The 13,117-nt window shown below is 48.4% G+C and overlaps 1 protein-coding gene across 1 annotated transcript in view; it reads left to right on the top strand.

Annotated features, from left to right (window-relative positions):
- The window catches only part of LOC104280789 (protein TANC2-like), a gene marked incomplete at its 5' end in the record, with an annotated part of 23,203 nt that overhangs the window by 572 nt on the left and 9,514 nt on the right, over positions 1–13,117 (top strand). Inside the window, 5 exon segments of the mRNA XM_009878554.1 lie at positions 1,988–2,083; positions 7,083–7,216; positions 7,917–8,040; positions 12,397–12,572; positions 12,893–13,025. Coding sequence (XP_009876856.1) covers positions 1,988–2,083; positions 7,083–7,216; positions 7,917–8,040; positions 12,397–12,572; positions 12,893–13,025 — 663 coding nt within the window.

Raw genomic sequence — 13,117 nt, 5'->3', positions numbered from 1 at the left:
TTCCGTGAAGAATTTCTTCCTAATGTCCAGCCTAAACTCGCCCAGTTGCAACTTGAAACCCTTCCCCTTGGTTCTGTCCCTAATTCCAGCACCAACCTCTCTACAATGTCCTTTCAAGTAATTGTAGAGCATGATGAGATGCCCCCTCAGCCTCCTCTTTGTCAAACTGAACAGACCCAGCTCCCTCAATCGCTCCTCACAAGGTCTGTTCTCCAGGCCCTTCACCAGCTTTGTTTCCAAGGGTCGAGCTTCCACCACCTCTCTGGGCAACTTGTTCCAGTGTTTCAACACCCTCACCCTAAAAAATTTCTTCCTTATATCTAGTCTAAATCAACCCTCTTTTAGTTTAAAACCATTGCCCCTTGTCCTATCACAGCAAGGCCTGCTAGAAAGATGATCCCATCTTTCTTATCGTCCCCCTTTAAGTATTGAAAAGGTCTTGGAGGTGGAGTCAGCACCTCTGTCCTTCATGGGACCGTGTTTCTTTGGTTGAGGGGAGAGAAGAGCTGAAGAGCTTCCTCCTGTCACACTGATCAAGACTTGTGATGTGGAAAATGATCTGTGTTTTCCTACCGAGAAGCATCCTCAAGGATTTTTGCATTGATTGATTTCTTTGCTAAACTGAGGTCCCCTCATCTACTAGAGTTTAGATTTTGCTTTTGTTAAGCATAATCCATGAAAACATAGGTAATGTGCTCAGATCAGAGGAGCTAATCAAAGAAAGCTGGGAAATTCATAGAGTCGTGGAATAGTTTGGATTGGAAATTCTTATTAGCTAAGTGACTGTGAGTTGAACCCATTAGAAGCAGATGTGACTTCAAAACCCTAAAAACCTGCAGGCTGAGGCCATAATTTGTAACGGGGCCCAAAACTTTTAAAATTAGGGTTTACCCCCAAATAATCCCGGTCACTTTTATAACTTACAGAAGGGAGTTTTGGAATTGTTTAATGTTTCTTTTTTGCCAGAAAAGGTGCAGGGCTGCTCACAGAAAGTACTGCAGTCCCGTGTTTTGACGTGCTTGCAGTCATAGGAGATTCGAGCTGATGATTAGTGTGCTCTTCATCTCCAGCTTTGGTGATAAAACAAGTATTTAGTGTGTTTATAAAGTGATCTTAATCACTGGTGGAACCACATTGGAGTCCTTGCTGTCTGCCCATGGGCAGTGAAGCAGACACAGCTTCCTCGCAGGTGCTCAGAACATGCTGGTTGGATCCTAGACCCCAGCAGATAATTGATTCCCCTAGAATGAGAAAAAAACGTTTTTGTCCTTCAGTTACAAACGTAAAATCTCCATTTTCTGCTGAGCCTCTCGCTTCCTCATGTCATATGAACCAAGTACTGATTTTTTTCTGCCAGTTTTCAGTCAATTAAGTCCTTTAACTTACCCTTTAAAGAAGTTAATTTGCTTCTCTGGGGTTTCAAGTATCCGCAGCTGGAAGGAAAACAGTGGAAACCTTTTTAACAGTCTACTTAAAAATGGTATTTGCTAGAAAGGAGCTAACAGTTTCTGGAAGTACCTTCATCTTGGCTGCAGCTTATGAGAATGAAGAGGCTAACAAGTATCGCTGTGCCATGACATCGCTTGTCTGTGACTCGGTTTCCCCAGCAGTAAAAGGGGACAATCGCACCCATTGCACCGCGCCAGTCAGTGCGGGTGGACACACCGGTGTTTCCTCGCTGTTTGCGGCACAGAGAGGCGTCCTCTGCCAGCACAGGCTCATCCACAGCAGGACAGACACTGTTAGAAGGAGCTGGTGCTACAAAAGCTCATCGTGCGCGGTCATATCAAGACCCTTGGGTTGTTTCTTTCACGTGTGCAGGACAGCAGGTTTGGTGATGGAGCTCTGGAAGAATATTTCCTTGAGCTCGGGGTGCCGGGGAGAGAGTGTTCCTTTTCCTCTGTGCATTCAGAGCAGCTCGTGTTAAGATGTCAGCAGTTTATATATAACGCATCCAAGTTCGTGAGCTGACGTGTCGTTTTGTTTTAGATTGTCTCCTACCTGCTCGATCTTCCAGAAAAAGACGAAGAGGAGGTGGAGCGAGCACAAATCAACAGCTTTGACAGCCTTTGGGGAGAGACAGGTGATTTCTGTAGATGCTGTAGCTTCTTCTTGCATGTCTGCATTTGTGTTTATGGGCTCCCTGTCACCTGATGCATCCCTGACCCCGGGCATTGCTTTGATGAAAGTAGGAGGATCAGTTCCTCTGATTTGATTGCAGGTGATTTACAGGTGCCAGGGCAGAGCTTGCACGATTTAAGTCAAACAGAGGAGTTTGGGTTTTGAAAATCCTGAGCTTCTGCAGCTCCTGGCACTTTGCAGGAGTGTGCAGGCAAGCAGCATCTCTGACAACCAGGCAGCTAACCCCTATGAAACATCTCTTGTTAAGTGAGATGGACAAAAAATTCTGCTCTTTCTTGATATTTGACATATTTATCCAAAGCATCTTGCTCTTCCCCCTTCCCCATTACATACAGCACCACGACTGTTAAAATTGTCCATTCATTTTCTGAAAACTTCTCATTATTTAGCACCTGGTAATTAAACAAACGTCCCTTTGTGCAATCGTACTCTGATTTTGTGTTGATGCGTGTAACAGAGAAGCCCCGCTTCCCTAACTTCTGCCAAACCAAAAGCAGCCGTTCACCCCTTCCACTCCACAGATCCGAAACACCCTGGCATCTCCATGTCTTGAGCTCCACAAACCTGGAGTTGTTAACTTTTAACTCCAACGACCTCATAAATATCATCCGCTGTCTTTTGTACTTGACTTGCTAATCTACTTGCATCACCGGTAATGTTCCTGTCAACTTAATACACCAAGGTAATGTTCCTGTCTGGGTAACGGAGCGCTGATTTTGATTCTGTCAGCTTTGTTTAAAAGCGACACGATTCAAGGGTACAGCCAGTGGCTGACGTTCCGTCTTCGTCGGGTTGTTTCTGGTTAGAAGGGAGGACAGGGAGAAGCTGGGTTAGCTGATGGGTACCCTGTACATTTGAAAATGTAGCCTTGTTAGAGCCTTGTATTGAATAGATTCTTATCAAAAAGTGCCACCCCTGAGTTTAAAGGACAAAAGTGGGGAGGGGTGAACTGTCCCGGCAGGGAGCCGTGCGTTGGCTGGAGGGAAGGAGCAGAAAGAAGGGCAACATCCACGAATAATCGATGTAAATGTGCCCCTAGGATGTTAGGGCAGAAAAGAGAAATGAAATGTGGAATTAGTCAAATGACATGGCTGAGCTCGGGCAATAGGACGGCGGCTCTGCCATTGGTGAGCACGCAGGTCACAGTGGTGACCGCGCCACACATGGCTCATCCGAAGTGTCCCTGGTGGTTGGGTCCTGAGGGCCATCCTCAGGCAATCCAGGTGCCTTCAGAGGTCGATGGGAAGCCCCTAAAGGTGTCTCCCTGCAATGTAACCTCATGGGCAACATCAGACGTTACCGACACGCTCCTCGAGTTCAACTGGCCCTGGGTGAAGCTGCCAAAGCCTGGTGTAAAGCCGAGAGCGTTTGCAGAAGACTCTTCCATGTCTGTTGTCCCCTCTTCCCATACCTCTGCCCCCAACAACACCAAAAACTGGACTCGTGCCCACAGCTGGGAGTGCCTCTGTCTGAGAGCGGTCTCTGAGTAACTGAGGTAGTTGGGAATGCAGGTTTCTGATTTCGCGGGTTGCACACAAGTAGAGGAGCTGCCTCAAAGGAACGCCCATTTATCCCATTAAATATAAATGGTAAAATGAGCAAAAATGAGCCAACCACTCAATTCAGCAGTCTTGTGTCCTGTCACAGACAGGACAAGTTATTATGATCTCAAGATTCCCTTTCACATTGCTTTATTATTACTGTTTTCCCAAAAGCAAAGAGCGAGTTTAGACTCTGTGTAGAGAAACTGTGGTTTCCACCTAAATATAGCAATCTGCTCTAAAAATCTGAATCACGGCTGGTTTTTGATACTTGTTGCTCATGTGTCTAATCTTCTGCAGAGCAGACCTGATAGCCTGGCTTAATGATATCAGGCTGATATCATCCAAATGGCAGGGCCAAGTTACATCATAAGTTTAGAAATTGCTGACAGCATTCTGTAGCCAATTCCAGATGGAATATTTCCCCCTGGGATGAGACTGTTATCAAAACCCAGTATAAAAGTATCTGAGTCACTTGTAATAATTCCATCAGAGCTGGAGGTGCAAAGGACTTGCATCAAACTACATTTGTCTTGCTGCCAGGCTGTGAAACAACTACAAGTGTCATCTAGGAGCAATTTAATGATTCCTTCTCATGATAAAGTTGGTTTTTCTCTAAGAAAACAGGTCCCTGGCATTGGAGGCTGTGGCTTATCTGACATTGTCTGCTGATGGAGCGGGGCACGTCGGCACCTGAAACTCCTCTTGGGTTTTGTTGGAGCCATGTTTTGAGAAGTGCAGCAGCTGGTTTTGTGACGTTTATACCAAGACTTTATTATTGCACAGTGAGTTGTTCTCCTGGCACAGCCTCCTCATGGAAAAGCTGCAAAATGAACGTTCCTGTTTTGCAGCCCAGGATCCTTGGCTGGGCTTGGTGGACTCACCTTGTTCATGCTTGGCCACAGGGGCTCTCTGGCAGACAGTAAAACTCCAAACAAAACCATTTCTGTTTATCTCATTTCCTCTCTTCACCTTTCCTTGGTTTTTCCAATCTCCTTTCAACACAGAGGCACAGCCTTACCTTCTGTTATGGGTTTTTTGGAGTCTAAGTAGGCACATGGGTGATGTCAGAAGCAGGTTGATAAGTCTGTCTAAGGAGTGCTAGAAGGCTGAAATAAGCAGTTATTTCTGAAGTAGTTCAGTTGAGCTTTTGGGCTCGGACAGTTGGATACCAGCCACAGGATGGTGCTCTGTGCGTGAGGTGACGAGCGGTGGAGCTGGAGCTTGGGCATGTTGAAAGCCGCTTTGGTGAGAAGGCTGGAGATGGAGGCTGGAGAAGGAGGATGAGGCACCTGCACTGAGAGCAGGAGCAGACGGTCCAGCTCGCTGCAGTTGGAGGAACCACAGCCGGTTATCTAGTCCAACCTGTGGTGCTTATGAAGTCTGGATGTATCTTGGAGAGTTGCCTCCTAGGATCCAGCTGCTTCGAGCTCCTTTTGTCCCTCGGAGACTCCGTTTCTGCATTTCTGAGGATAAATGCTTAGATATCTGTGCACTACACCAGGCGAGCTTGGATAGGTTTCTCTCAGCAAATCCAGGTCATCAGCGTGGAACCATCCTGAAGCAGCAAGGTCTGACTGCTCAGCAGCACAGAAGCTTTGGAGCAAATCTTGAGCTGGAGCTGCAAAGCCCAGGCTGGAGCTACGTACCCACATCAGTTGCTTTGACCCTGAGGAACGGAGTAGCAAGAGACACATCGGTCTGTGTAGAGTGGATTGCAAGGCGGAGTGGACAAGGGTATGGCCATGGATCAAGTCATCCTGGTTCAGTAAAGTCTTTTCCAAAAACCATTCGATCGTGAACACCAAACAGGTGATTTACAGCGTTTTCATTCTGGCAAACTTAAGTCGTTTTGACGTGAAATACCTCGAATTAACCTGCAACACTTCAAATGCAGGCAGGTTTAGAAATAGAACCCAAAAGCCTGCATGCTGATCCCTTTGCCGTGCACATTACACACAGTCCTCCTTCTATATTTGTGGCTTACGTTTAAAGCCCACATGGATCTGATTATAGATTTTGCAGTATGTTCTGCTTGTGGCAGCGAGATGATTTTTCTTTTAACTCTTTGTGGCTCTCAACCCCGAGAGAAGAAAACTCAACCGTTATGTGAAGCAGAACAGAGAATTAATTAAATCCCCCAACATTAACAGTGTTGCAGTTGGAAACCCATCAACACCTCGTAAGCAGCCATCCCACAGAAATGTACTTCAGAGAAAAAACAAGCTACGTCAGTTAGAAATAGACTCCCACCTTCTGCTCAAACTCCTGCTAGAAGCAGCAGAGCACGGAGCCGGAGGAGCTGTGCTGAAGTGCACAGAACGTTGGGGAGAGGAGGGAGGAACCAAAAAGTCTAAAATTAATACCAAAGGCGAGTCAAAGGCAGGTCCCGCACTTGGAACTATTTTCAGATGGAATGTGTCTTTTCGACCCCAGCCGTACGCTCTGAGTTACCAGATCACATTTTGTCAGGGAAGGAGCTGTCGGGTGTTACTTCTACCCACCTGTAACAGTGTGAGCGTCTGTAACACAGGAAACAAAGGCTAATTTTGGTTTTGCAGGAAGTCCTTTGCTGGTAAAATCAGCCCTGGCCAGAAACAAAGCCTAGAATTAGCCTTGGAGAAGAGGTGAACATGCTCAGACCATTTTTGCTTTCCAGTTGTTCCCTGAATTTCAAAAATGCACAAGCTATAGTGAGATATTAAAAATAAAAAGTCCTCCATCTGAATTACGCTGCTCTGTGCTTATTCAGTCGGAGAAAACCCGCAAATTTGGCTGACAGCGAGTGGCTGGCAGTGATCTGTCAGGACCTCCAGCCTGATCCCTCACTTGCTCTCTTGTAGTCACGGTGGAATGAGTCAAGGACAGGTTGCAGAAGGTCTTGTCGAGACAGCACATACCTAAAGACCTGGGTTTTCTCTGGACGTCGTGCCCCTACTAAGACACCTGTGTCTTTTGGAGTAGGGAAACCTGCAAGGAGGGAGGTACAGAGGGGAATGGTGAAGCTTTCCCATGGTGAGGCTCTACGGTTCTTTGCAGCAACACCTCAAACCTCAGCCACTTGTGCCTGTAGATTATTTTACACTTATTGTGGTTTTCAGCCAGCTTCACTGCACCTTGTGGAAAATAATAAAAGCTGACTGTCCCAGTCAGCCTCTTTCCATGATGTTAGGAGATCTTTTCATGGAAGAGTTGACCTTTGAAGTAAACTAAAATGACAAGCAAGAGCTAGAACTGTACTGACCCAGCCCATTCTCTTTGTGTTTCCCCATCGTGAGGTACGTTTGGCATTTCAGGCAGCATCGATTCCGCATCCGGCAGAAAGACCTGGCTCTGGGTTGGAAAAAAGTTTCATGGGAAGCGTGACTCCTTCCCTTCACTGCTCTCCTCTCTCCCCAGCTCTGACGGCGGCGGCTGGACGCGGGAAGCTGGACGTCTGCCGGCTCCTCCTGGAGCAGGGAGCGGCGGTGGCACAGCCCAACCGCCGCGGGGTCGTTCCGCTCTTCAGCGCTGTCAGGCAGGGCCACTGGCAGGTGAGCGAGTTCCTCGGGACCATCCCTTCCGTCCCACCCAAATACAGGTGGAGAAGAGAAACCACAACTCCTTGGGGGAGTGGTTGGAGTGAGAAGCGGCAATATTGATGTTTCAAACCCCCCAGGCTCTTGCTGGCTGCAGACAGCTTAAGTACTGTGTTTTCTTGCCATTATCAGAATCCTGGAATGGTTTGGGTTGGAAAAGACCTTAAAGTTCAGCTCATTCCAACCCTCTGCCATGGGCAGGGACACCTCTCACCAGCCCAGATTGCTCAAAGCCCCGTCCAACCTGGCCTTGGACACTTCCAGGGAGGAGGCGATGTCCACAACTTCTCTGAGCAGCCTGTACCAGTCCCTCACCACCCTCACCGTGAAGAATCTCAGTCTGCCCTCTTTCAGTTTGAAACGGTTACCCCTTGTCCTGTCACTACACCCCCTTTTCCACCCCAGCTTTTCTGTAGCCCCTTTAAGTACTGGAAGGCGGCTCTGAGGTCTCCCAAAGCCTGGCTTAAAAGGTCCTGCCCTTATACCACCATTGCTTCTCTGTTCCCTAACCCCAGAGCCATCACCCCAGAGGGCACCATGCCTTGGGCCGTGAGGTTTCACGACATGGGGACCACTCTGCTCTTCCTTGACTCTGTTTTTTTTTCCCCAGCTGGGTCTTTACATAGACCGTGTGTTCTTGCTTCGTGTGTTGCAGATCGTCGATCTCTTACTGACGCACGGCGCTGATGTGAACATGGCAGACAAGCAGGGGAGGACGCCGCTGATGATGGCTGCATCCGAGGGACACCTGGGCACCGTGGAGTTCCTGCTCGCGCAAGGTTAGAGCACGCGCTTGGAAGTGTGTTGGGAGACCGGCCATGGCGAGACGTGGTAAAATCACAGGATGGTTTGGATCGGGCGGTGGGAGCGGTTCTGGGCACCAGATCCAGCTGATTGGAGAACACAACTGGAGTAGTCGTAGCCTTAATCCTGGCTCTCCGTTTTGTGTCTGCGTTTGGTGCTCACAGCCTCGAAACCATGCATTTGAGGAAGAAAATAAAATAACGTATCGTAGGTGCTTTGAGCGTTAAGAATATGCCCTTGAAGCACGCTTGGAGCTTTCCCCTGAGACAATAAAGTCACCGAGCGATGTGATTGAACCGTCAGCATCGCTGTGGTGCAGGCAGGCAAGACAACCACAGGATCAGAGTTTGGGACATGTTTTAACATTTCCATTTCCTGTTAGTAGTGTTGCCCACGTTACTGACACCAGCGTCGACAGGATTTGGTGTATTTGTTGGAAATAAACCAGAATTGTTTTGCCCTTCAGCTTTGCATCCACAGATTCACTTTGCTCGGTACTTTCAGTGTCTAATGATATTTTTATAATGATATTTTTATTTCAGGTAAGATCCCTCTTTGGAAAGGGATGTTATCTTCATATCGTAAGTGACTGTGTCTGACCTCTTAGCTGAGATGTGAGGCACTTGAATATTTTGTATAGTAGCTGTAAGAACACACTTTCACTGTAAAATCACCAGGTTTCCAATAACAAGTTCCTCATTGCCTGTCTTTCTGTCCTGAGCCACAGGCCAGTGGGATCCGTGCTGTTCACTGCTGTAACCTGCACAGGGACACGGCAGAGATCAGTTTGAGGCATGAATTTCTTGTCAATTAATTCGGTTAATTCTTTTCTGATGTTCTGGTTTTTTAAAAATTTCAAAGTAACCCTCTCCATGTTTGAGTTGAAATGGCCCCTTTTGCAACTTGACCAAATCTGTGTAAAAGGCTTAAAGTAAGTGATTTATTTTTTTTTTGCAAGACTTGAGAACTGTGCAGATTGTTTAAGACTGGTTCAGTAGGGGATGAAAATACAAAATAATCTGGTTCTGGTTATGAGATGGCCAGCAAATGCACGCAATATTTCCCTGGTTCTTGGGACACTGGGAGACCAAGAACTAAAAAAAGCGAACATCTTTTTCACTCTAAAAGGTCCATTCTTCTAAACCGATTAATGAACTCCACTAAATATGGTGTAACACCTGATCCTGAAAAGGTAGCTCAAGCCTGGGCAGAGTACAGTGATATATGGTGTATTTTAATTAAAATGAGTTTGACAGTCCTGTTCAATGTTTCATTAAAATCCAAGTGTGTGAATCATAAGCCATAAGCATTAATTAGTGTGTTGCAAAGCAAATCTCATTTGACTCTACTTGATTAACACAGTCAGCATTTGTAAACACTTTTTATTAACAGAGTTGCAGTCATCAATCAATTTGAAATCGAAATTTTTAGAGCTACCTATTGCTCTCGCTTAACACCCAGAAGTAATGGCCGAGTGAAGGGTGAATTAAAGTTTCCTGGTAGCAGCCAGGATATTTATATGGGTCTGTGCTACACAAAGCAAAATAATTCTTGATGCTTGATCTGTTTGGAGAGAGCTTGATTCTGAATCTCCTTTTTCTGCAAAAAAATCAAACTCTCGGTGTTTTTGCTACCTGAGGGTACCCAGCAGGTGTGGGTGCTGCTCCCGGCTGTCTCGTCGTCCAGTGCTGAGCCTCATCCCCGAGGTGGGTTAACCCTGCCTGGGCACCACAGCTTCGGATGCACGGAAGGGACCCGACCATCCCAGCCACTCCCTGCTTATTTTTAGAATCACAGAATGGTTTGGGTCAGAAGGCACCTCAAAGATCATCTTGTTCCAACCCTCCAACCATGGGCAGGGACCCCTGCCACCAGCCCAGGTGGCTCCAAGCCCCGTCCAACCTGGCCTTGGGCACTGCCGGGGATGGGGCTGCCTGGGCAAACCTGGGCCAGGGTCTCAGCACCCAGGGGAGAACTTTCAAATCTCCAAGCATCAGTCCTTTCTTTTTCTTCCTCCAGCTGGCTCATTGCTGTGTGTAACATACTGAATCATAAACTCTCATGTTCAGACAGTTAGTTTTTTTTTTTAGCAAAAGAGCAGCTCAGCCCTTCCTAGAAACAAGCTGGGTTTACCTCAACAAAATCTTTCCCACTGCAGCAGAGATTGGTCCCGTGAGGTCACCACCTTAAGCCACTTGTCCTCGAAACCATCCATGCCTCAATGCTAAGTGGGTCGGAGATCCCTGGAGAAGCCAAAGATGCTGTCGGAGACAAGCAGAGGTTGTGCTGGGAGCTCGGTGTGTCGGCAGAGGTTACGCCCAGCCTGCCTCGGAGCATTTCTGAAGCTGTATGCGTTGGCTGCTCAGCTCGCGTCGCTGCAGTGATGCCCTGAAGTCTGTGCCCGTCACGCTGTGGGTCAGGGTGTCTCTTCCACTGGACCGTGAAGAGTGGGGAAATTGAGTGATGATGTGATTTTCCAGCCTTTCCCTCTTCCTGCAGGAGTTTTCTCACCTGCTCCGGAAGAGTCAGAGGGAAAACACAAGAGAAGACTTTGGCGGTTTTATTGCAGTAAAGTAGCTGGTACAAATAAGGAGGAAAGAAATGAGGCTCTATAGAATCGTTTGGCTTGGAAAAGACCTTTAAGATCAAGTCCAGCCGGTAACCTAGCGCTGCCAGGTCCACCACTAACCGGCGCCCCCAAGCACCTCATTGCACAGCTTTTAAATACCTCCAGGGATGGTGACTCAACCACTGCCCTGGGCAGCTTGTTCCAATGCTTAACAACTCTTTCAGGGAAGAAACTTTTCCTAATATCCAATCTAAACCTCCCCTGGTGCAACTTGAGGCGCTTTCCTTGTGTTGTTTGTTACGTAGGAGAAGAGACCGACCCCCACTTCTCTTACAGCCTCCTCTCAGGGAGCTGCAGAGAGCGAGGTCTCCCCTCAGCCTCCTCTTCTCCAGGCTGGACAAGCCCAGCTTTTATCCTGCCATGCTGAGCAGAAGTTGGCCTTGAGTCAGCTGAGGATCACCTGGAGGGCTTCCAGAGAGCTTCTGAAGGGTTCCTGGGTGCAGTGTGGGCAACGTGAGAGAAGACTGGCAGGATGTTGGGAGTTTGCGGTGCCATCCCTTAGCTCATACGTCCGAGTTGCTGTGCAGCCAGTGTCCCCCCGGCTTGTCCCAGCCGCTGTTCCCACCTCCCTCGCTGGCGCTCGACGGTGCGTTTCGTGAGCAGGAAGCGTGGCTGTGCCGAGTGCTCTGGGCAGAGGTTCCTGAACACACCCCAAACAAACGTTCAGGTGTTGCGCTCCCCACAAACAAGCTGCAGGACCTGTCAGTTTGCCGTCGTGGGTGACGTGTGCGAACCAGAGGATCTGTCTGCTGGGATGAACAGGAAGGCTCAGGAAATTCGCGTTATTCCCCCACTTGCTGAGCTTTCTGGAGCCAGCAAAGATCTCACACTGGGCAATTTATTTTGAGTTTACCTGTGGCAGAAAAAACCTGCAGCAGCAATTCATCCCAGCCTGCAAGCAGGAGCATCCCGCACGTAGCCATGATTCCTTGGAGGAGTAGAGATGATGCACATCTCTCCTGCGTTCTCGAGAGCCGGAGCCCTGCCTGTGCCATGGCAACAGGAGTTGTCTTCATGCCACGAAGAGGAGTGTTCACTTCGTGCTGCTGTTGAGCTCTCACACGCGTATCCATATGCCGTATGAAGCAATGCTGACCCGTGGGTATGGCAGCGCGATTTCTTCATCCAAGAAAATGTCAAGTCCCTCTCTGCTTGGCTTGCAGTTGGCAGTAGTTTATCCCACAACGTCGTATTTATATTGGGTGAAATTCAGGGAGAAACGCGCTGGAAATGGTGTCGATTTGGGTAAAGGAGGGGGGAAGAGGGGAAGAAGAACTGAGCTAAATTCACTTAGTTCCCCTTGGTATGCCATGACCTGCTGAAACAGCAAAATGGTCTTCATCTCTGACTCACACGGGCTGGAATGGGTTTTGATTAAAAGAAAACAAAAAACAGTTAAAAAGAAAGATTGATGTCTCAGATGAGGCATTTCAAATCCGCCCTGCTGCTCAGAAGACGTTTGCCAGAAAAGCCTACAGAGCTAGGTGCGAAAAAGTTTGCAGCTTGGTGTGAATAAACTCATTTGCCACAGTTCCTATCGGTGCATTTGAAGTTGCAGTGGAGGGTGGGATCTGTGGTGGGAGAAATGTTAATAAAGTAATTAATAATTATGTACATAGCTCTCTAAAAATAAGCTGTCGTCACTAAGCGGATGGTTTCTCAACAAGAGAGCTCTCTGGTGAACCGATGCTTGTTCTTTCAGGTGCCTCCATCTCTCTGATGGACAAGGAGGGTTTGACAGCCCTCAGCTGGGCTTGTCTGAAGGGACATCTCTCCGTGGTGCGCTCTTTGGTGGAGAACGGCGCCGCCACCGACCACGCGGATAAAAACGGGCGCACTCCGCTGGACCTGGCAGCGTTTTACGGCGATGCAGAGGTGGTGAGTGGCCTGTAACACCTGCACAAGAAAACAGCACTTGGCTTAAAAGCCTTAAAATAGTACAGTACAGTTGGACCTGATGTAGCAAGAAGCGTGTAGAGTCCTGGCCCTTCATATGAGCACCCGCAACACGTGGGCACCACCTTCCCTTTGTCGCATTTTTCCACCTTCCACGAAGGAGAGCTCATGAGGTTGATGTTCCCTCAGACCGTAGAGAGAGGTGGTTTTGGCTCAAGCAGAACCATGCTGGTCGGACGTCCCCAGCAGCACCCGAAGGTCTCACCCCAGAGGAGAACCAACTGTTGGGCTTCTCCTTGCAGGTCCAGTTCCTGGTGGACCACGGGGCCATGATTGAGCACGTCGACTACAGCGGGATGCGGCCCCTCGACAGGGCGGTGGGATGCCGCAACACCTCGGTCGTCGTCACTCTCCTGAAGAAAGGAGCCAAAATAGGTAGGGGCAAGGGGACAACGGGCCGTTGGCTCTGTGCTCAGGCAGGACTCGGAGCAGCGGGGCTGGCTTCCCAGAGAGTATCGGCGTAACTC

This window comes from Apaloderma vittatum, unplaced genomic scaffold, assembly GCF_000703405.1.
Source record: "Apaloderma vittatum isolate BGI_N311 unplaced genomic scaffold, ASM70340v1 scaffold17731, whole genome shotgun sequence".
Taxonomy (NCBI): domain Eukaryota; kingdom Metazoa; phylum Chordata; class Aves; order Trogoniformes; family Trogonidae; genus Apaloderma; species Apaloderma vittatum.
The sequence above is the reverse complement of the archived record's forward strand: the minus strand, read 5'-3'. Positions and strand labels throughout refer to the sequence as shown.